The following is a 23,610-nucleotide window of genomic DNA, read 5'->3' as shown; positions in this document are numbered from 1 at the left end:
GTGTGTGTGTGTGTGAAGTACCAAATGCTGTCTGTGGATGATTACTATTTTTAAATATTGTGATTGAACTTGAAACCCTTGAGAAGCTGCTCCGAACATTTAGTCATTCTAAAACTTTTGTCTATCCTGATTACTGTTGCTGGAACTAGAACTGCCTTTGGCTGCCTTTGGAGGTTACGTTTGATAGCTTCAGGCAGCTCTGTATAACCAAAGAGGGCAAGTTGCTAGGGGTTGTGAGGGCTACCACCTGCCCCTTGGATCTCTCATTGACTATGGGGTCCCACAGGGGGCAGTGCTCTCCCCCACTTTATTCAACATCTTTATGTGCCCTCTGGCACAGCTGGAGTTTTGGGTTGGGTTATCAATATGCAGATGACACCCAGCTCTATCTTATGGCTGGCCAGGATCCCTCCCGGATTCATTTGCCAGATGTTTAGAAGCCGTAGCTGGATGGTTAGAGCTGAGTCGCCTGAAACTCAACCCCTCCAAGATGGAGGTCCTGAGGTTGGGTAGGAAGGAGGCAGATCAGGAAGTACGTTCATCCATCCTGGCCAGGATACAACTGGCCACCATTCCCAGGCCAGGAATCTGGAGGTGGCTTTGGATGCCTCTCTATCCATGGAGGCACAGGTCATTAAGGTAGCCCACCAGGTGTTTTTTCACCTTCAGCAGACAAAGCTACTAGCACCCTACCTGTCTCTCCAGCATCTGACCACAGTGATCCATGTGATGGTCACCTCCAGAATTGACTTTTGTAACTTGCTCTATGTGGGCCTGCCCTTGTCCCTGACCCAGAAATTACAACTGGTGCAGAATGCAGCTGCAAGGGTCCTCACTGGAACATCTTGGGGGGCCCATATTCAGCCACTGCTGAGACAGCTGCATTGGCTGCCAGTTGTGGCCCGGATCTGGTTCAAGGTTTTGCTTTTAACATTTAAGGCCCTTTATGGTTTAGGGCCCACATATCTGAGGGACTGCCTATTGCCCTATGCTCCCTGCAGGGCTTCGTGCTCTGCAGGCAGTAACTTACTGGTGATTCTGGGCCTCAGGAAAGTTTGGTTGGCCTTGACCAGGGCCAGGGCTTTTTCGGTCCTGGCCCCAGTCCTGGAATGAGCGCCTGGATGAGCTGAGGGCCCTGCGGGAACTTTTGACGTTCCTGTAAGATGGAGGGTCTGTAAGATGGAGCTCTTCTGCCAGGTCTATGGTTGAGGCCAACCCAGGAAGATCTGATACCCCCCTGAATGAGAGTAGAACGAAGAGTGAGACTGGACACCCCCCCACACACTAGCCGGCCATTGTTGTGAGGGATGGATGGGTGCTCAGGGCTCCCCCTTTGATCAGTTTTAAGCTTTTAGTTAGCGCCGTGGGATTGTTTTTGTCACTGCCATAGGGGTTTTTTAATGGGTGTTGTAATGGGTAAATATTGTATTTTATTGGGTTTTTTAGTGTGACCCGCCATGAGCCAGTTTACTGAGAGTGGTGGGATATAAATTGCAACATAAAAATAACATTTTCTGTCTGTTTTCTGATGCCCAAAATAATTATGTATTTTCTCATGAAATTGTATTATTTTTATTTATCCCATCCCAGTATTAATGCTGCAGTGGTGGGGGTGGGGAGGAGGCAGGGGTACTGATCCTGGGGGGTGGGGAGCTGAATTAAATGTTTTGAAGGAGTAGTTTAATTCTGGAAACAACCCTGAGGAAGACAAACTGGTCTTCAGCAATCCTAAGAGTTGCTGACAGTTCTGATGTAGATTTTCCTGAAGGGGAAGAACACAAGTTTCCACTAACTACCAGTCCTCTAACATAGCGATCCCCAACCTGTGGGCCATGGACCACATGTGGTCCTTCGACTAATTGGAGGTGGGCCCCGAAGGACGCCTTCTCCCCCCCCCCCCCCCGGCCCTTTACTTCATACCCCCCCGGCCCTTTACAACACACTTCAGGTGTCATTGTCTCCCATCACTTGTCTCCCATCACTCGGGAATATCTCGCTGCAGAGAAACAAGCTCAGGGTTCCCATTGATTTGTCATTGTCATGAGTTAAAATTTCCATGAAAATAAAATGTTCCTTATGTTCGTTGTTGTGGCGTGTCTGTATCTTATTTTGAAGGGTTGTTTAAACATTGCCACAGTGATCAGAGAGCGTTAGGGCAATGGTTGAGAGTAGAGGAGTAAACTACCCCCCCACCAGGCCTCAGTAAAAGGCATTGAGTGGTCTCCGGTGATAAAAAGGTTGGGGACCACTGCTCTAACAAACAGAGTGGTGCTGTTTGAGTTGCTACTATGAGATGCTATAAATGGAGATTCTGGGGCTTGGCACCTTGGATCATCTGCATGCAACTCAAACAGAGTGGCACTCTGTGCCACAAGAAGCTCTTCAGCCAGCTGCTGGGTTCGAACTCCCAGCCTCATGGGCAGAGCTTCAGACTGCATGTCTGCTGCCTTACCACTCTGCGCCACAAGAGGCTCCATGGAGACTTAAGCGTCCTGTAAATATTTAATTCTGACGGTAATTGGAAAGGTTTAATCTGAAAAAGAGAAGCAAATGGGAACTTCCATTTGCCTCAGTCTGATTGACATTCAATCAAAAGTGGTATATTATAGAGAACAGTTGAATGATTTTATATGTTTTTGCAGTGTTTTATATCCTGGTTGGAAATATATGAATTACCTTTCATGAGAGGAGCAATCAAATTAGAAAGCAACTAGAAATTTCTTGGCAAACCTACCCTTGAGCGAGAATACTTTGTTTAACACATGAAGCTACCTTATATTGAGTTGAGCCCTGGATCTGTCAAGATATACTGTGTATGATAATGGCTCTCTGGGTCTTAAGTAGAGGTCTTTCACATCACCTACTATGAGATGCTATAAATGGAGATTCTGGGGCTTGGCACCTTGGATCATCTGCATGCAACTCAAATACTCAGTCACTGAGCCAAAGCCCCCCTCCTCTTGGAAATCCTCTTTAAATTCAAACTTTGTTCAAAAATTGAGACATATTTTTCTGCATAGTCTTAATCCTGTAAGTAGGAACTTCTGAGTTCTGTGGCTTTTTTCAGGAAATGTTCCTGTTTCTTAACCAGGATAATACTGTTCTTGGGTGCCACAGGATAATCTCTCTTAAATGTGTCTTTGACTTTGATTATACAGGCAATAAGGTCTTTGTGTGTATGTGTGTGTGAGATAAAAACTACTTCAGCATTCCGTAAGGTTTCTCTGACAGGCCAGCAATAATTTTGTCTGATTCAAAGTGTACTTATTGGGAGTTCACATAGGCCATTAATCTAAAACGAAGCAGAAGAATTCAAATCCAAGCCCTACCCCACAGATCTTTTCCTCTTACCAGCAAGATCTTGGCACCATGTATAGTTTCTAAAAGGTATTAGTGCAAACCATGTTTCTGCATAATTCTGGCCAGATCAGGGCTCAAGAGGTGATATTTGGCATGTGCATGGTCTCTGAAGAAATCTCCAAGTTTCTGGGTGTTTTTGAGCATTGGAAGTGCAAATAGGGAGCCTCTAAAGGCTGGTAGGCTCTGTTGCCTACTGATAACAGAGTTCCTAGTCCCCATAATGGGATTCAGTTGTCATGGGTCAACCAGCTCCAACAGAGCAAAAATGATTCAGAGAACTCTTCTGAGGAAGAGGTAGTCAGAAGACTTGACCCAGAGCCACAGCCAGTGACAGAGACACTGCAGAAGGAGACTGTCTCTGAGGAGCCAGACATAGATCACCAACCAGGTGCCAGTACAGTGGCCTTCCCAGTCCTGCGTTGGCAACAGAGAGTCATCTGCTGGCCAGTTCACCTCCCCTGTTTCCAGAGCCTCAGATATAATGTAGAAGGAAGAGGTGGGAACTGAAAGTCAGAAGGTGCAGTGCCAGGTTGGCAGAACAACACTGGCTCCACATCAATGGCGAGGAGTGTTTGCAGGAGCAGGGCTGAGGGGACTGGCAGGTGCTTTGTGTGATGTTTAAAAGCAGCCAACAAGGAAGTGGCTGTGTGGCAGTAATGTGTCTGCTAGTGGCTAACCTTGCAATCTGGACTGATTCCCTCATCTCTGATCCTGGCCTGTGCTCTGGAGCCCTGATTTTGGATTTTCCCTTGAACCTGAAGTGGTGAGTTTGGCCTGTTGGGATCTGGACTTTGTGCTGGTAATTTGACAAACTCTTGATGGCTAAACTTCCACAATTCCGCAGGGCCTGCAAAAGGGAGCTCCTCCACCAGGCATTTGCTTGAGGCCAACCAGCTCAAAACATGTTCCCCCCCCCTCAGATGCTCCCTTCCATGACTGAACAGTCTGACCTCCCCAAGGATTTTTCAGTGTTATGTTACAATGTTCTATGTAACTATTTTACAACATTCTATGCAAACCGCACAGAGCCGTATGGAAGGGCGGTATAAAAATCCAAACAAATAAATAAAAAATAAAAATTACCTGTATATACCTGCTGCAATCAGATCTATATAAGTTAAGGCAAGTGTGTGTTCTTGTTGGCACTGTGCTTTTGGACGGAGAAGATGTTAAGTGAAAGAGCTTTGCTGCTGGTCATGGTGGGGAATTGCTTAGTCTGGAGCCTGAGGGCTATCCCTGGGGTTGTGATTTGGTTTTGTTTGCTGGCCTGCTTTGGGGGGGGGCATCAATCTGTGCCTGTCTGCCTGCTGCTCAGAGGCATGTCTCGCCCCCTCCCCCCCCCCCCCTCTCTGGCAACTGACCCACCTGGGCTGTGTTTGGGTTGGGTCAGATATTCAGTTCCATGAGAGGTAGTGGAGGGGCCACAGGAGGACACCATCACTTTCTTGTGTGTTAAGTGGTTGTGGTCAATGAGCATAGCTTCCCCTACAGTGGAGGTCTCCCTCAGCACATCGTTGGAGTCTTGACACCCATTTCCCTTGATCCACCCATATCCACTGAGTTATCAACTGTCCCTGGGGAACCCAATGGTAGGAAGCAGCGGCGATACCTCCAATATGCTCCAACCACGGGCGTGGGAACTCCATGGAAATATTTCCTCAGCTTGAGGAGTAACCTGTGCATGGTGCAGTGCCAGGTATGCCATACCCTTGTCTAGAGGAGCTTGGATCCACAGCGCATGTCCACCGCTATTCTCTGGAGGCACCTACAAAGGATATACCCCATTTAAGGATCATATACATTTAATTCCCCCCCCCAAGCCTCCCCAGAAATGTTATGTTTCTATTGGTGACATACTCTGCTTTTTAAAAATATGAAAAATAAAGCTTTTCAAATCATGCTGAGGGTTTTTATGTCATACTGCTAAAAATAGTAATAACATTTTGCTTCTTCCTGCATAGTTGTGTTCCCCCACTCATCACTACACATTTTGGAGAAATTGATGCTAAGAATTTTATATATTAAGAATTCTTGGACGCCACTTAAGTATCTTTCATCACAACTCTTCCTTTAACTTTCAGAATATGAAGGAGCTGAAGATTCTTATGCAAAAGCTTTGAAAGTCTGTCCAGCCTGCTACAGCACGGATAGATCTGTTTTGTATTCAAACAGAGCTGCAGCCAGAATGAAACAGGTAAAACTCATTCCCAGGACTGTGAAGCAGCAAGAACTGCTGTAATGACTGTCACATTTATTCTCTCCAGTCTCTAGATCCACGTGTATTTTACAACTCAGGGTGCTGGTTCCATTTTGTTTTCTGGGGATGGTTTTGCGCTGTAGGGTACAAGTGCTTGTGGGAGAATATAGGAAAAGTGTTGAGTTGAGCCCACGGTTTTGGGCAAATACAAGCAGGCCAGTCAGCAGTACAATATTAACAATAATCAAGAGAGTCATGAAGTATCAACATTGTCTTGTTAACATCAAGATTAGTATTGATAAGTAAAAAGGTACTGGGTTGGTTGTGCCCTTTAGCTTTCCTTGTGGCTCTGAAAGACAACCAGAACATATTTCCTCTTGCACAAGCCTTTTTGAAATCTATACCCTATCAGTTCCTTACAGATTGCTCTACAAACCATGACAGTTTACTTGGCGTCTTGTAGCCCCCCTCCCCTAAATCCCTAAATATTTATAAATGCCTGATGGTAAATGGTAAATGTCATATTTTCTTTTGAAGGACAAGAAAGAAACTGCCATAGGTGATTGCAGCAAAGGTACTGTTTTTCTTTGTTGTTGTTGATGTTAAAGTCGGTCTTGGCAGGAATATGTTCTGGATTACTGTGCTTGCTTCTGGTTGACACATGGTGGGTGAACAGGGATAAACTGGAGATTATGGTCTGATACGATTGATGACAATATCCTTTTCTCATAGGGCATGGAATGGGCATTGGCACTACTAAAATATCTTACTACCACTGGTTCATCCCCAGAACATTTGCTGTAGAATGTTTTGGTGGCAAAGACTAAGACTTGTGAGGCTGATGAGGCCATTAGAGAGAACAAAGAGTTCTCCCTATTACTGAACAGGACCAGAAGCAGTTGTCCCAAGTGGGAGCAGACTGCAGTTTTGGCTAGCAGCATTTTTCTAGCTGCAAAAGTAGTGGAGAGTTGAAAGAAGTTGCCCAACAAGTACATTGTTGTTGTGAATTAGGCTGTTTTTCTTTTCTTTGTTTTTAAAAGAAATATTTAATATTCTGTTACAATATGGAAGAGGAAAAATAGCTTCACGTTATCCAATAAAAGTCATCATTTCAGTACGTTACAAACATCATCTTGTTATATTTTCTGTTCTGTTATTATTATAGCATGTTAGTTTAGTTCCTGGAAAAGCTACCCACATTTGTCTTGAATCACATGGAGACTATTGGGTCTTCTGTTCTTTTTCTTTAGTTGAGTTAAGCAAACTTATGATGTCTAGATTCACTGCTTTAATGAAATTAGGGCAGTTCCTCCTGTTGTGGTGACCCCCAACCATAAAATTATGCAAGTGTTCTTTCGTTCACAGATATTAAACCGAAACTGACCAATGGCATGAAAATCCATTGCTCATGATTGTATATAAATTGGTTTTTTTCTTGGGGTTTCTTGTTCTTTTCTGCTGCTCCAGACAGACAAATGCTCTATCTCGATCTACCCTACAAGGCTGCTGTGTAGATGACACCCCCCCTCCTGGCCAAGCTGCTTGCCCTGCCGTGACCCCTGTGAAAGGGTCGTTCGACTCCCAAAGGGGTCCCAACCCCCAGGTTGAGAACCACTGCCCTATAGCCTCTCCCACTTTCCTGCTTCCTTCTCTCATCCACCAGATAACTCACCTTTATTTGCCCCTTCTACTTTCAGCTTTCCATTCTTCCCTACCCTGGTAGCCTCTCCCCAGACTGTCTTGCCCAGTTGCATGGTGCCAGAGACGGGGCCTGCCTGCACCAAATCCATCTTCTTCAGTGGACATGAGGGTGTGTGTGTGTAGAGCAGGGCTGTTTTGGCCTCCATATGTTCCCTCCAGGGCTTTGCTCTATGGTAGCGGCCCCCAACCTTTCTGTGGTCAGGGACCGCCTCCGGGGGTGAGGAGAGAGCCGACGGCCCGGGAGCCGCGCAGGCATGGCGTGCAAACACACATGCTCAGAGTTGCCAACCAATGCACATTTTTGCCACCAGGGGGTGCAACCGAGCATGTGCGGCAGCACCGCGCATACATGTTTATGTTGCCAGTGTGCCAGTGGCCGTGTCTACCTCTTCCCCTCCCTCTTGCAGCGAGAAGCTAGCCAGGCCTGGTGAGCTTCTTGCTTCGGGGGGGGGGCAGACTCGGCTGCTGGTGACCCAGTACCGTGGCCTTCGCGGCCTGCTACCAGGCCGAGGACCGGAGGTTGACAACCCCTGTTCTATGGAACCAAGGCTTAGAAGGGTCAGCACTACTATACCTGGGACTTTCTCCAGGTTGGCAGAAAAATTCCCCCATCTGCTCATAGTTCCAGTTTGTCATGCTATTAGTCATATCCTGTGGCATCATTCTGAATTAAATATATCTTCTCAGTGTGTTTGGAATACTCAGCCAATCCTCAAATATATCCTTAACATTTAATTAATTGCTTTTCCTATTGCACTCTATTTCTGTAGAATTTTTAATATTAATTTACTGTTTCATCACTGTGCAGATTAAAGTTTGATCCCTGGCCCTAAAGAAGCCCACCTGGCCTCAACCAGAGCCAGAGCCTTCTCTATCCTGGCCCCCACCTGGTGGAATGAGCTCCCGGAGGAGATCAGGGCCCTGATAGAGCTAAAACAGTTCCACAGGGCCTGTAAAAGGGAGCTCTTCTGCCAGGCATTTGGTTGAGACCAGGCATAACCAATAACATCTGCAGGGCTCCTGCCCCCTCCCTCTCAGAAATCCATCAATGTGTTCTGCTCCTGGACCCGTTTGCACTGTTACCATTGTTACAATTATCACAATAGTATTAATGTTATGGATTGTTTCTTGTATTGTTTTCTATGTTTTATGTAAACCGCCCTGAGCCTCTGGGGAGGGCAGTATATAAATATAATAAATAAATAAGATATTAAATTGGGACTTTTTGTAGTTAGCGACATTAATCAGGCTTTGTTATTTTTTAAAAATACATTATATAGTTAGTGTTTTATACACACACAATAAATGATTCCCACTACCTAGAGTGTTTTGTAGTTGTACCTCAGGTGTGTGATTTAGTGCCCATAGATCTCTACACAACAAAAAGACTAAATTGTATATTACACTTCATTTTCAGTTTGAAGAGTTGGCTATATGTAAATTGCATGTTTTCTATTAAGAACCATTCTGCAGAAGTAAGGCGAGTGTTGATTATGATTTCAAGTAAATGAAATAAGAAACCACATAATGATGTCAGGACAGAAGTCATCAGTCTACCATTTGCTATCCAGACAAGACTGGGTTCCTTGCTGGGGCACTGGCAGAATGTTCAGCCCTTATGTTACAGAGTTTGAAATGTCCTGAAGCTGAGGCAAAAATTAAAAGTTGCATTGGACAAAGAAATCTTAACTGCCTAAAACAGCATACAAGGAGACAAATCCCCTTGCTTTCAGCTATTGTCTAAACTAATTTATTGCCCTGTGCTAATGGAATACAGTGGGTTATGTTGGCATAGACTGGTTTGAGAGAACTTTGCATCTTGAAGGAGGAGATGACCCTGCTTAGGACTTTTCCATGGGTTGGAAGAGCTTGGATAGTTTCTTCCCTTGAAAGGACCGTGCTGGAGGCAAATGTGCTTCTGATGACCAAGGCCAGTGGATAAGGATGTTCCAGCAATAGCCTCTAAGAGCGAGGTGTTTTTGTATTCCAAGATTGAGCTTTGGGATCCAAAGGGAACCTGAGATGCTTCAGCCAATATCCTTGGTAGCCATAGAGTAACATGCTGCTCCATGCAAGGCACTAGTTCTACTTCAAAGGGGGAAGTCATCCACTGAATGTTAAGTCACGCCTCTGCTCGCTCAGGTACAGCTGTTCATATTCAAATCCATTTAAACAAACACTTAAAGCCTGAAATGCCCAAAGTGACTTGCTGGCTTCCTTGGGCAGATCAGTATGTTTTCCTGGGCATATAGAATTGGCTGTGCTGTGAAGTAATGGGTATGAGTCTGTTCAGGTAGGTTGCTAGATGATATTGTCAGTGCAAGGACTCCTGTATATCTTGGACCTTTTTGAGAAGAGCCTTGTTAGGGAGTTGCTGGAAATGTTCTTGGTAGACTCAATTCAACCTTTGTGTTTCATGGTTTTTTCTTTTTTCTTTTTAGCCCTTGAATTAAATCCAGATTACATCAAGGCGCTATTGAGGAGAGCGGAACTGTATGAAAAAACAGAAAAATTAGATGAAGCCTTAGAGGATTACAAAAATGTGTTGGAAAAGGATCCTGCAGTCCACCAAGCAAGAGAAGCTTGTCTGGTAAGCCTTTGTCTAGTGAGGTCCTGTCTTGCGCTGTGTTTTAAAAAAGGGCTTTAGATGATGACGCCTTTTGGAAATGTTGGCCAGGTGTTTCTTAAAACTTTCTGACCTTCCATTTTAATGTCTTGCCATGGTTTTCAACTCAAAGTTGTTTCTGGCCTCTTGAACTGGAGGGTGTTGGGTGTCTTTAAGGCTGTAACCACTATAAGGGAAGAAGATCAAAAGAACAGCTCCTGTTTTGGAACTGTTTTGTGGGTTTTCATGGATTGCTTACTTGAGAGCCATCAGTCAAACTACAGGCTTTTAAAGAAGTATTTTCCCCATAGCTGTGTTATGCAATTGATAGCTTTTTTCAGGGCTTCTGTTGGGTTACTTACAAAATGCATGTGGCTGAGATTCATGCAGAAATGGATATTTGATCACTAAGGTTCCATAGCCTCCCCCCCCCCCCATCTATTTGAGCTGAAGACCATGGTGAAACTGTTTGCCTTCAAGAAACGATAAAAAATCACAAAAATTGGAATACTTTTTATAATCCCAGTTATTTCCCCCACTTCTTCCTGAAATGTTTAATATGTAACCAATTTTTTAACAAATTGCTTTGAAGTTTTAAAACGGAACGTTATCTTGATAGCATGTTTGCTCTTCTAGCGATTGCCAAGGCAAATAGAAGAACGAAATGAAAAACTTAAGAAAGAGATGTTGGGTAAGTAGTTCAGATAGCCAGCATGCGTGTGTGGTGTCAACTTAAAATGCAATTGTCTTTGCGAACAGAGGGTGGGCTTGGCTAGATTTTTTTCCTTTCTTTTCCAAAGGGTTTCCCAATAGCCTTATCCTGGAGGCTAACAGACATTCCTGTCACTCAGAGCCTCCCGGTATTACAGCTTAATTTTCAGTGCTTGAAGTGCAAAATTGTACTGTCCCCACTTCCTTTAATTCAGGTGTAAGGCTTGTGAGACAAATAATTGGATACCTTCATCCTGTTATAAAGATGCCTGGGACAGAAGTAGTGTGTATTGATCTCCCTCCTTTTCTGCTGGACAGATGATTGTGGGAAGGGGGTGCCTGCATTGGGTCCCTTTGGTCCCAAAAAGGCAAGGAATGGGGGCCTGATCTCTTAATTCATCCATAGATATGCAGCTTGATGATGTATTGGTGGAAATCTGTGCACGGATGAGAATTATCGGAACAAGCAGACTACTTGTGAGAGGTTGATTTGAGTGTGAAGATGTATTTCTGTGGATGATTCACCCCTTGTACGAGCCAGCATATCTGTGTGTTCACAGACAGACAGCTGGGATGTAATGCTATTTTAAAGTCTTAGCTCTGTAATTTCTAAAAAGCTATCCAGTCTTGTGAAAATTAGGTTTGTAGGTTTTATCTTGCAATGTAAAGATGTATAAAGAAAAAAAATGCATGCATGGTGGTTTCAGGGAGGTTTGCTTAAACTAGTGAGGTTCCATTTCTTAGTGGTTTCCCAATAGGTACTTCTAAAGGGGAATTCAGAAAAAGGCAGCACACATGCTAGTGGCCTTTGTCTTTTGGAAACCTCTAATCTATATTTAAAAATATTAACTTATGGCAGTTTTTAAAACCTATGAAAGGCAAATCCTACTAAATTAGTGCATACATCTCTCTGGACTGCACTTCGGGATAACCCAGGATGTAAAATGCAATTTGCTCAACTTTCCTCAAATATTTACAGTTTAGCATTAGCCTCAATGGATACTTTCTATTGCTTCTTAGTGCTGATTAAAAAACATGAACAGCCACTCAAGAAGTTCTTCGACTTTCTGTATGTCACTTGAATTTAACTGGCTATGTCATTCAGTCAATGCGCTTTCGTGTGGTCGTGATCTTTTTTTTTTTTTAATGAGAGGCTGTTTCAGCACCAGATTGCTGTGGGACATCACATTCTTCAGTCTGGAGACATACAAGTTTACAAACGACCAATCAGAGACATTGTAGATTAAGGAATTAATGTAAGGCTGAGGGTGGGGGGGAGCAGAAACATGACCCATTTAATTGCAGAGCCTTGCTTTTGTTTCAGTAGCTGAAGCAGAGCCGTTGAAAGCAAGCCTGTGAACATATTGACCCCACAAAACACCAAAGCTGCATCCAGGCTTAGTGAATTGTTCTGAACCATATATAATCTTTGTTTCTGAAGAACAGCACGTACCATGAACAAGCACTATTTTGAACTGGATTGTATAAAGAAGCCTTGAGGGCATGCCGACAAGGAGTGGGGAATCTGTTTAGTTGTAGGTATCCTAAGAATATGATTTAGTCAAGTCTTATGATGCCTCTTTTATGGAACAGCTGAAACCACAAAGCCATTCCTTCAAGTCAGTTCTTGAGCAACTGGTCCCAGGCCAGTGCTGATTTCAGTGTATACAAGGTTTATTTGCTTCACATGGAGCAGGGTACACTTGTCTTATCTCATACCCAGACCTTGTTCTGATATTTTGTTGTCTTCAAGCATGGTAGATTACGTGAGCCCTGGTTTTTCTTCCTGTTCTTTCGGTCTGCGACACTGCCCATTTCAGTTTTGGGGCTAAAAACATTATTTTTTTAGAGGGCATTGCCCAATTGTTTTCAGCATTTTTGGGGGGTGGGTGGGTATATTTTAAGGTTACTAAGTAAGCTACAAACAAAATATATGAAAAATGACTCACCTATTGCAACCAAAATGCAACTGTGTTCTCTTTTCTGTCTGTCTGTGTATTGGGCACCAAGTGGTAATACAACACTGGCATTAATCAAAAGTTTGTGCGACATGGCAGCAAACAGGATTTTAAGTATGTGGCAACTTTTCCTTAGAAACTTATCTCTAGCCATCTCGGTAAATAACTGTGAGACAGAAGAACACTGTAGAAACATCATAAGTTCCCCTGTCTTAACACTGTCTTGAATGATAAACAGTTTAGTTCTACTTTTAGGACTCATTCTGGGCAGCTAGGGACAAATCCTTCCCATCTCTGTAATGCTGAACAGATCAAGAAGCACGCTTGTCTTATTTATTTGCAGGAAAACTGAAAGACCTTGGGAACTTTGTTCTCCGCCCATTTGGCTTGTCAACAGATAACTTCCAGGTGAAGCAGGATTCAGCCACTGGCTCATACTCCATCAACTTTGTTCAAAACAACAACCGATAACGTAAGCCTAACCTTGAAGCCTGGAGATAGAAGGCATGTTTTCAAGTGAATGCAAAATGCAAAACTCTTAATTCTTAACATCTTTATTGAGATATAAAGGTTTGAACATATTGCTATGCATTGTTTTCTTCTGTGGAGTACTTTAGCAGGCATGGGCAACTATGGGAAGTAGCCTGATCCAAAGGGATCTGACCGCACGCACTTTATGACCCCCCCTTCTTCCCAGTGAGGAAATAAGGAAAGGTTGGGAGGGCAACCATTTCATGTTTTGTGAAGTTTGCAGACCTTAGTCGCAGTTGGTGTGAGAGAGCTCATGTTTTTATCTTCAAGTGGAATAAAAATATTGATACTTCAGGCTCCATTGTTGCCATTTTTTAAAACAATGCACAACAACATTCAATCCTTTTTCTAGATTTCTATAAATATAGCATAAAAACACTCCTATGAAAATGCTGCTTGTGGCATAGCTGCAGCAAATCACTCTGTCTCGGACTGTGGAGCTACCTAGCTGTGGGTGACAAATGATATAAGACTTACCGATTTAAGTGGTTTGCTTTAGTATCACTTGATACCGAACTGACTAACATTGGAAAAACTAATCAGGCCATTTTGAATGTGCTTCTGCTGCCTTACATGACTCTTTCTGGGTTACGGAATACAGTTGAAAATGACTGAAATTTTAAATCCTAGAATTTAGGCTTGTAACAGAAAGTACCATGTATCTTAAGATACTGCAGTGTTCTTATATAATGAAGACAGCCATTCTGTATCCTGTTCAGGGTCGTAGAAGATGTTAAGACGGGAGAGGCCAGAGTTCAAAACCCTATTCAGTCTTCAGCCTTAGTTGAGTGACTTTGCCCAGATTATGAGTTAGACTTCATTGAAACATTTCAGTAGGTGTAAGAGCTAGGGATCGGCACAAACCAAACTGCGATGGAAATTAAATATGAATTTTGCCCTGTTTGTGGTTCACAAACTGATCCTCATGAGTCCACCGTCATGAATTTTTAAAGCAGTTTGTTGATAGAGCAGAAAGCACAGGTTCAGTGGAGCTTCGAGACCCTTTAAACTTCTGCTTTCAGCAGGGCCACAAACTAATTTGGTCTGTGAATGAAACTCCCTGTTCAGTTTGTGGTTGATGAACCACATTTTCCCAGTTTATGGCTATCGGTAGCAAGGACCTCTGGCTATGGAGAGGGGACTAACATGAATAGGATGAAGGTGGGGGGAACTTAGGCTGCAGCAGCAGGAAAAAATGTGGAAATGTGCTGCTGGATGCAGCAAATTATCATCAACCCAATTTACCTTGCAGTGTTATGAAGATGTGGGAAAAACCATATGTGTTACCTTTAGGTCCTTTGAATAAAGATGGGATGAAAATGAGTAATGTCTTAAGTTCATTAGTTTCTCAAGGTTAGCATACATGGAAAGTCCTTTCTAAGTTAAATAGCTATTCATTTCTTGATCTTGTGTGACTGCTGATCCACAAGTGTTGGAGGAATTATCTGGTCCTGTGACTGTGGAAATGGTGGGGTGGCTTGCTGTACATCATCATAGTTACAGAGGGCTAGAAGAGGTATCTCAATGCTATTGAGAATTACGTCTCCACATAATTTCATTTGGTTTAGACAGGATTAACTATATAGGATTGCATCACAAATCTTTACAGAATGACTGCTGCATCAAACATTTTTTAAAAAGTGCAGAGGGAAAAAACAAAGCTTTATTTGAAATAGATGGTACACAACATTCTTAAACATTTAATTTCAAGCAAACCTTAAAATGTGAATCCGTTTTCCTCTTTCAAGTCTACCAACTGAAGGAGGCATAGTGAAATATAGTATACAGACAAAAGGTAGCATGGAACAAAGCTTAAATATTAAGCAACTAAAGCAAAAAGGTAAAAAGCAATACATTACTTCTACCACTAACATTTCCCTGCCAATATCATTTCAAAATGAAAAATAAGATGGCTGCAGTTTAACTTGATCCTTCATAGCAAATAGAAACTAGCCATCTTGTCTGTTTCTCAAATGTTCCCCTCCCTTCACTTCATCTTTCACTACAAACCTGCATCTCTCCCATGTGTCACGTGACAAATGGGCAATGTCAATCCTCTCAAAAGAGACAAAGAGCACTGGCTTGAAGGAGTCCATGCAGGCCCTACTGGCCCCACCCACTCCCAGTCCAGAAATGTACCCTTGTTAGTACAGACCAACACAATTTTCCTGAGTAGAAACTATCACTTTGTGCCATTGTTACCACCCAAGTTGTAATTTCCTTCTCTACGGAAGGAATCCCCTCCCCCCTCCCCCTTAAATATAGAGAATGCTCTTAAACCAGCATATTGTTTCTACAGGCAAAATATTCTGCATTGTGTCTTTTCTACGTTCACCTCAAATTTATTTCTAATTGTATTGAACAACCACAGCATTTACGTAGCTTTATCTACATGGGGACACTACAGAGGATTTATGTGTGTTTAAATTATCTGCAGTGTCTTATGAAAAGTGGCCCAGTTGAAGTATCTATTAAATATAACCATGAGATAATTTTTAAAGTAGCTGCTATGGACTTTCAGTTTTATAAATAAGTTTTAAAGGTTTTCATTTAAATATTAATTTTAATATAGAATTGCAATGTAATATATAATAATCTTTCCTGTGCTTAGGATGCTTTTAAAAAATATAAATCTGCTACCAAGGGGAAAATTGGTATAATTAATTCAACACGCATGGGAATTATGAAGTAGTAAACTTCAGTTTGTATTTGCTGGTATGGGTAACTTTGGAAAAGTGATCTTTTCTGTTTAGTCTGCAATAGTTAATGCCATTAAAAAAATTAACAAATTTGCTATGTGAAAATACTTTGACATCAGACATTAGCAGTCCTTTGATTGTGCATATATTTTATTTCAGAGCTTGTTACACTGTCAGGCTACCTGCTGAATCTTAATCTGCCTTAAGAAAATTAAATAAAAATGAGAAGATTTGTTAAAAAAACAATGAATGAAGAAGCTATTTTGACAGTGGGCACAATCCAGTGAAAATTAAGTATGCCTTACTCCCATTGAAATAAATGGAACTAAACTGCACTGTTAAATACTCAAGGCTCATTGATAAGATTCAACACCTCTTTAGTGGGAGTGTGTATGTACCAGTGTAAACCAAGTATCCTTAGAAATGCCTAAAACCTAATTTGGTTGAAATTAGTAGTGAGCAAATGCCATTGAAATGATAGAACAAACTGGATATGATTCAAGCTTCATCCCATTTGTTTCGATGGGCATTACTAACAAAATTGACTAACTGGACTGGAGCCCTAAGGGTTGTCTAGTGTCTGTGTGCAATAAGTCCCTATACTAGAAGGAGTAACATTAGTTACTACCCCCATGTCATCAGTTCCTGCTTGTTAATGAGGATACTACCAGATTCACAAGCAGACACCTTCTTCTAACACATTTTTTTAAAAAGTGATCCCTGGTTTTGGCCATAGCCAAATTAAATTTAAAACAAGATTCACAAGGGAAGCTCTTTGCCATAACTACTCAAGAACTACATGGGAGTTTAATATTACCACTGTCACTAGCATCTCAATGGGAAACCTTGGTCTCAAAACAGGACTCTCAGACCTTGACATCACAGCTGAATTATGACATGCTTCCAGTAATAGGTTACAGCTCTGCTAACACCTGCACTAAAGATTAAAGTTTGTTAAGATGTAGAATATAAACACAAGTTAAGAAGAAAAGTAAATATCCAGAAGTTTACAGCCAAATTTCCAGGTATCTTGACTCCATTGCTGGGGCCTATTCAGACTTCTCACATTTCAAGAGTAAGAGTACACTTAGTGATGCTTCGTACAAGTAATTCAAGTGGTTCCTTCCATATTCATTTGGAACAGGCTCCTTGGCTCATGCCTTATTTATTGCAAAACAGTTTATAAAATATTTTTAACACCTTGAAATTACAAAGTGAATTTACAATACTACAAGTGTCCTGGAAAAGGGGATGATGTCTTTTCTTTTTAGAAACTGAGTTCTTTCCCAGTGTATGATACTCAGATGTAGGTTGCAGAACAAAATGACATTTCAGACATATGTCATTTCTTGTTGAGTGATCCTCTTCGTGCCAGCATCCACACAAACAGATGATTAATGTCTCTGAGCTGGAGAGAAAAGGGGGGGGGGAGAAAGGAAAGAGTAAGATTTTCATTTCTGTTCTCTCATTTTTATACCACTTTGGAAATCTTCAGAGCATTTCATGGGTCCAGCAGGCACAAGCTTACTAGTCGTAAGTTGTTCAGGGTGAAAGTACTATTATAAGCTCATACCAATAAATTCCACTGGCAATTAAATAACCCCCTGACACTAACACACAACACATCATTTCCATTCTCTCAGAATATTTTTCATTATTAGAAGTCAAATCTTTACTATTGATCTTTTCAGATCCCAGCATTCAATGTAGATGGAAAGCATAAATAACTTTAACCAATTACAGTTCTTAGTATTAACATATCAATTTACAGGGCTCAGTTCTCTTAAGGTATATTTAACCAGCTGTGGATCCTACCCTGCTTTTTAAGATCAAGCTTCCAGCTTCCATTGTTTTGGACATCAGTATAGGCTCAGGGGCCGATCTACAGGGCTGAGCTTGGGTGAGGTTTAGGAGGGTTGAAGACTTGAAGAGTTGAAGAGTTTATGATGCCATCTGTTTGTTTATATGGGGATTTTAGGGGTTTTATACTGTAATTTTTATTGTTTTATTTGTGAACCCCTGTGAGAAGATATTTCTGAGAACAACAGTATATAAATAAACTTACAATCTGTGTGACTCTATGGTAAGTTAGAATATCAGTGTGAGGATTGAGGGCTGAGTGACTTTTCTCAGACCCCCCAGTCCTGTGTTCATGTAGAAACAGGTTTAGAATGGGACTGCCTGATTCATACATTGTGACAGATCATGTTTCTGTATAAGCCACTGTTAAACACACATTAAAACAGTTATTTGGAAAATGTAGACAATGCCTTCTCCAGCAAACCTGCTCAAGGTAGCTCTGCTCAAAGCAGAGCCAGGTTTTGTGGGTCCCTGGACACAGTGCTTGGGACCGTTCCCCCTGCTCTTACCCTTCACCTCACCTGCTTTTCACTCAGGCACAGTGAGCAAGATCTGTGAGGACAGTTATAATACTGGATATAGCACCATACACAACTGCAATTTTAAGCTCAATATATTCCAGTAGGTCTGAAGAAATCCATAAGAGTACTGGATTGCAACCTGTCTTTAAGAAACTGTTATCTAGTTCTAATGGTGATAACTAGACAAAAGTCTAAGAACGCAGTTCCAGTTTCTGTGCTTATCCTCTTACAGTACTCTGAGTACAGCAGAGTCTCCCCTGCACAACAAATGCAATATTTCTCAAAGTTCACTGGCCTGAAGTCATAGAACTGGAAAGACCCAAATGCCATCTAGCTGTTGGACAGAGGCTACAACTTAAGCGTTTGCAATTTAGATTACAGTATGTAACTAACTAGTGGGAAATACAGCAAACCGCTCCAGGTGATGCAAGCAAAAGACCCAAAAGGTAAAAGTGTAAGTGTAGCCAGCATGGTGTAGTGATAAGGATCTGGGAGACTCAGGTTTGAATCTCCACTCAACTACAGATGTTTGCTGGGTGACCTTGGACCTATGCTCAGTATTACCTACCTCACAGGGTTGTGGTAAAATAAAGAGGAGGAAAATGTATGCCCACTGGAATAAAGTCATTAAGATAAAACAAATAGACCTGAGCACTTTGGGAAGAAAAAAGGAAAGGAGGTAGAATAACACATTTCTATGCACGCTGAAGTCAATGCATTCAGAAGGCTGTAACTGCTTAGCATGGTACTTTGTAAACCCTCCTATCTACCTACAAGGGACAACTGCCAGGCACAGTATTCCCTTAGTATCCAAGGTTACAACTGAAAAACTTACAGAAGTGCAATTCTGTTTCAGCATAAGTGGTGGATCTGCCAGGAAGAGGGCACACATTTAACAGACTTAATGGTCTGATCTTTGTTACTTTTGTCAAGAATTTTTGCCTGTGCTCTTTAAAACCACATGCTAGTAACTCTGGTTTACGTGACCCATTCTAAGCATTGTGCTGACACAGCAATATTGGGATGGGGCTGTTTACAGTCCTGAAACAAACAGTAAGACCCCTGGCCTTGGAGTCAACACACACCATAATAAGATTTCATAACTGCATACTCAATGAACCATGGCCAAGTTAGTTATACCAAACTAAAACAGAACTGGCAGCCAGAAAAAGAGTAGTTTGAGGACTGAAGCAGATTCAAACTGTGAGGCAGAGTCTGCCAAGGGAAGGTCTTACTTTGGAAAAACAACTGTGTCCCACACCTAAGAAAGCATGTCCTTGCACTTATTCAGCATATACAACAATGTAACCCTGCACCTAAAGAGTTCTCCTGTTTAATCCAGCCAAAGACAGTGAACAGAAACAAGAGCAGCTCTGGGGATTGTGTATGCATCACAAATACAGGCAAAGGCTCTCTTCAACATTTGGAAGCATCAGAAGACTCAAGATAGTTAAACCAGAAAATCAAGCCTACAGCCAGAGGACACTAGACTACCAGCCAATACAATGGAGACACAAACGCTGAAAAGAAACCTCTGCAGTGGTGAGAAAGGGGTAGCCGATCCAGGTCTAGAAAAGGGCATATCCTTTCATACTTTAACGCCTGTCTATCAGCCTCTAGGATTCTTATGTTCTTTGACTGATTTCATCTACCAGGACCCATGGACCCACATCATTCTAAGGGGGCATTTACGGTTTAAAAATAGCTAGCAATTCTCCATGCTTTTGATTTCCATCAGTCTTGGGGAGTTCCACATGGCCTACTCTGAGATTTTAGATTTCCTTTGTCAAGCTATAATTTATGCACAGTATAATATATTCCAGACCAAGGATTCAACCCTGAAAACTCTATCCTAGAACGTTGTATTTCAAAAGCCGCATGGCCAGACTCTTGGACGTGCCAACAACTGAATAACTGTCATTGGACAGAGGACAATTCATAAGCCTCTATAATCACTAGGATCCTGGCTTTCAGTGGCTCAGGAGAGCACCATTTTCTATGTGATCATCCAGAGTTAAAAGAAATACACCTTGAACAGCAATCAGATCCTGAATTCTGGGATCAGAAACAGAAGTTGAACTAAAGGAAATATTTTGCAATTATCTTAACAACCATTTTAGTAGCTTGAGAGGATAAACTAACTTTTAAGCATTGGTTCTGTGCAATTATACTTTGTACATATATATGTAGGCAAAAAGATAAATTCTTCCTATTAACATTTGCCTTGTAGGCTGCTTTCAAACTGTATGCAGAGTTCTGGCTCAAAGTCTGTGTTTTAAACTACACCTTATTTTTCTTTCCTCACAAAAGGAAGAACAGGGTTTAGGACCATTAGTTTCTTTTAGTGTAAAATCAAGGGGCTAGACACACTGAAAAAACCTTGCTTGTACCCAGAAAAGAACCCTGTTGGTCTTAAAAGTGCCACTGCTATCTCACAGTTGTTGTGAGGACACAATGGAGAAGAGGGCAGTGACAAAACATGGTTTGGGTCCCCATTGTGGAGAAAGGCAGAGTATACACTAATTTAAATAATACAGGGAAAAGATTGGTCAGACAATGAGGAACTTAAGAACAAAAATAAAAATAAAAACAGGAAAAGAAGTTTCCTGTTTTCATTTGAGTTGTACTTTCCAAGAAATGTGATTCTAATTGTTACATGTATCATATACTGCAAATCACTGACCACCAACATAAGAAAAGGATTGTTATCTGCTGTATGGGACTGACTATGGATGTAGAACAATTTTTATGAGAAACATATTCACAACTTTCTTGTGGCTGGGGATTTAATTACTTTCTCCTTCATTGGTGGAATATTCCACATGTGGCTGTACCTTTTCCGCATGGAGAACATTTGCTTACTTATGGAAGTGAGAAACCCGTGTCTGGACAACTTAAGCATGGAGTGGTGCCACACGCACTGAAGATGCATTGATGTTTCACATGAGAAATTCTGGGCCTTATAATTTCACATAGTGAAATCCACCTATGGACTAGGACCAGTATGATTATACCTTGCATACTGAAGCTGTAAACGAATTAACAATCTAATATCCATGGTTTTTCTGGAAATAGGGATTCTTCATTTAAAAATAAAACCTCTGTAATCTACTTTGTACATTCAGAAAGTTATGGAATTGTATCCAGCAATCTATGGGAACAAGACTGTGAATCTATTTTTCCTGCAGCACTCTTTTCTGGCCCCAGGGATTTGAGTGCCAGGGTCACAGGATCCCATATGTCCCAACTACCACATGGCTCAGGGAAGGGGGCAAAACTGCTCCACCTGCCTCTTTCATCAGGGAAGAGGAAAGATGGAGCAACTGTCATGTTCCTGCAACCTGTCCCCCCTCCTGCACTGCTGGGGATAAACTTTGCAGCAGTTGGAAATGGTGAGGAGAGAAAACAGGATATATTAAAAATGTTTTTAGGAATTTATGAGAGAACAGCTTTGCTGTAAAATTTGCTGTATAGTATTTGTGTATGTAAAAAGGAATCCATTCTGATGCTTGTGTATATTTTTATCCCTATCCCTATTATCAAGAATAATCTTACATTGTATAATTAAACCAGAGGGCACCTAATTAAATCAGTGTGCAATGGGTAAGGCATTAACAAAATATATCTTCCTGTAATTCACTGGGAATTGACTTGCCACATACCTAACAATGTGTAGACGTAAGTTTTAAGGGATTGTTATTAAAGAGAAGAAATTTTGATGCGTGAAGCACATCCGCCTCCAGTTTGACAGCTAGTTTGATGTAGTGGTGAGGAGCATGGATTTCTAATCTGGCAAGCAGAGTTTAATTCCCCACTCCCCCACATGCAATTAGTTGGGTGGCCTTGGGCTTGCCATAGCACTGATAAAGCGGTTCTGACCGATCAGTAATATAAGGGCTTTCTCAGCCTCACCCACCTTACAGGGTGTCTGTTGTGGGGAGAGGAAAGGGAAGGCGATTGTAAGCCATTTTGAGACTCTTTCAGGTAGAGAAAAGCAGCATATGAGAACCAACTCTTCATCATAAGTGAGAGCCAAGCCATCCCATGGTCAAGCATAGACAGCAGGTTTTGCCTTCATACCAAAGGGGCTCACTTTGCATGACTTGCTGAGTCAGTACCATCTCACTGGTTGTTTGAGGAGCTTTGAGAGCCAAGCCCACTCCTATTTGTACAGCCCTACCACTTTTTATTATTTAAGATCATCTTCTGTATGAATAAAAATACTCTTTAATAGCATGGCATTACCTGCAGTTAGAATACAATCTCACTTTGAATCTGACAAGCTCAATACATCCTTCCTTTATCCGCTCTGCTAAGATCCCGAGTGCTTTCTTCAAGTGGGCTCTGTATGCTGACTTGGACATCAGAATAGACTGGAACTGAGATTAACCCACAAATTCAACCTCAGTGACAATGAGTTTCATTATCTTGCTGGAAAGAAACAGAATATTGGGAGCTCACAACGTCCATTTGTTGGACTGAGGGAAATTGGAAGCCCCTGGAGTACCCCTTCAATAACAGGCACTTGCCAAATGAGTCATTCACCTAACCCACTGATCCTTTTATGATTTCCCCACCAAAACTTCAGATGCACACTATATCTCCTTTCCTCTTAGACATTTTAAATAGCTACATTAATTCAGCAACCAGCATGACCAATAATTCCCAATTGTTACTCATCCTTCATGAAGACCACTTCAATCTGGGTTCCATTTTTTCCCCCAAATCCAGCATTGGAGGATGCGCACACACACACCCTCATTAGTTATGCTGTTTCTCATAGAAAAGTCTTCCTGCTTTTCAGCTGCTCAGGCATCTGTCAACTAACCAGCTCACTTGCACACAGACCATGTGCCGGTACCACCGGTACCACAGACCGGTACCACCTTTGCAGGATGTGAGTTTCAAGAGACACTGGAAACGAAGTAGAAATGCCTCACTTCCTTTAGAAGCTAATCCACTTATCCTTCATGCTGCCTGGTCATTTTAAACCACACACACCTGATCTTTCCTGAGTAAGTCTTTTGCCCATTAAGATTGGCTAAGTTAATTGAAAATATCATTTTAATTTGCTTGGACTGTTCTTACTGCATAGCCAATAGTTGTATGGCTAAACTACCATGGCTGCAATACAGAGGAACATAAACATCCCACAGGCACATCTTATTTTTAACCTTCAGAGCTGCTTTCCTAAAGTTGCTCTTCAGGTTATAATGAGGACTGTGGGGGCTGGTCAGGGACATGTTATTTGTACCTGTGTTTTGCAAGTGTGCTTATGCCAGTTTTCCAAACTGCAGTATATACCAACTGCACTGGCACTAGTCATGCAGTTAATACCACCAAGCTATATCTGTACAATGCCAAGATTTGTACATCTTGTGAACACGTGGCTGTAACTCTTCAAGCAACATGGGTCTGTGCCTTTGAGTTCCACTGAGATGTATGCACATAACTTATTCAAGACTGG

At 41.9% G+C, this 23,610-nt stretch overlaps 2 protein-coding genes across 4 annotated transcripts in view; one reads left to right on the top strand and one right to left on the bottom strand.

Moving 5' to 3' along the window:
• TTC1 (tetratricopeptide repeat domain 1) overlaps positions 1–15,186 on the top strand; it is a 21,295-nt gene extending 6,109 nt beyond the window's left edge. For both annotated transcript variants that reach the window (XM_077327232.1, XM_077327233.1), the window contains exons 4-8: positions 5,442–5,554; positions 6,095–6,131; positions 9,700–9,848; positions 10,500–10,554; positions 12,876–15,186. In XM_077327232.1, the coding sequence (XP_077183347.1) occupies positions 5,442–5,554; positions 6,095–6,131; positions 9,700–9,848; positions 10,500–10,554; positions 12,876–13,003 (482 nt within the window). In that variant the 3' untranslated portion in view covers positions 13,004–15,186. The remainder of the gene's footprint in view (positions 1–5,441; positions 5,555–6,094; positions 6,132–9,699; positions 9,849–10,499; positions 10,555–12,875) is intronic.
• The window catches only part of PWWP2A (PWWP domain containing 2A), a 25,338-nt gene continuing 16,436 nt past the window's right edge, over positions 14,709–23,610 (bottom strand). For both annotated transcript variants that reach the window (XM_077327229.1, XM_077327231.1), the window contains exon 3: positions 14,709–17,170. Coding sequence is in view for 1 of the 2 variants with exons in the window: in XM_077327231.1 (XP_077183346.1) it covers positions 17,157–17,170 (14 nt within the window). In the remaining variant the exon portion in view is untranslated. The remainder of the gene's footprint in view (positions 17,171–23,610) is intronic.

Source organism: Paroedura picta, chromosome 3 (assembly GCF_049243985.1).
Source record: "Paroedura picta isolate Pp20150507F chromosome 3, Ppicta_v3.0, whole genome shotgun sequence".
Lineage (NCBI taxonomy): Eukaryota > Metazoa > Chordata > Lepidosauria > Squamata > Gekkonidae > Paroedura > Paroedura picta.
This window is presented reverse-complemented; position numbering and strand designations above follow the sequence as displayed.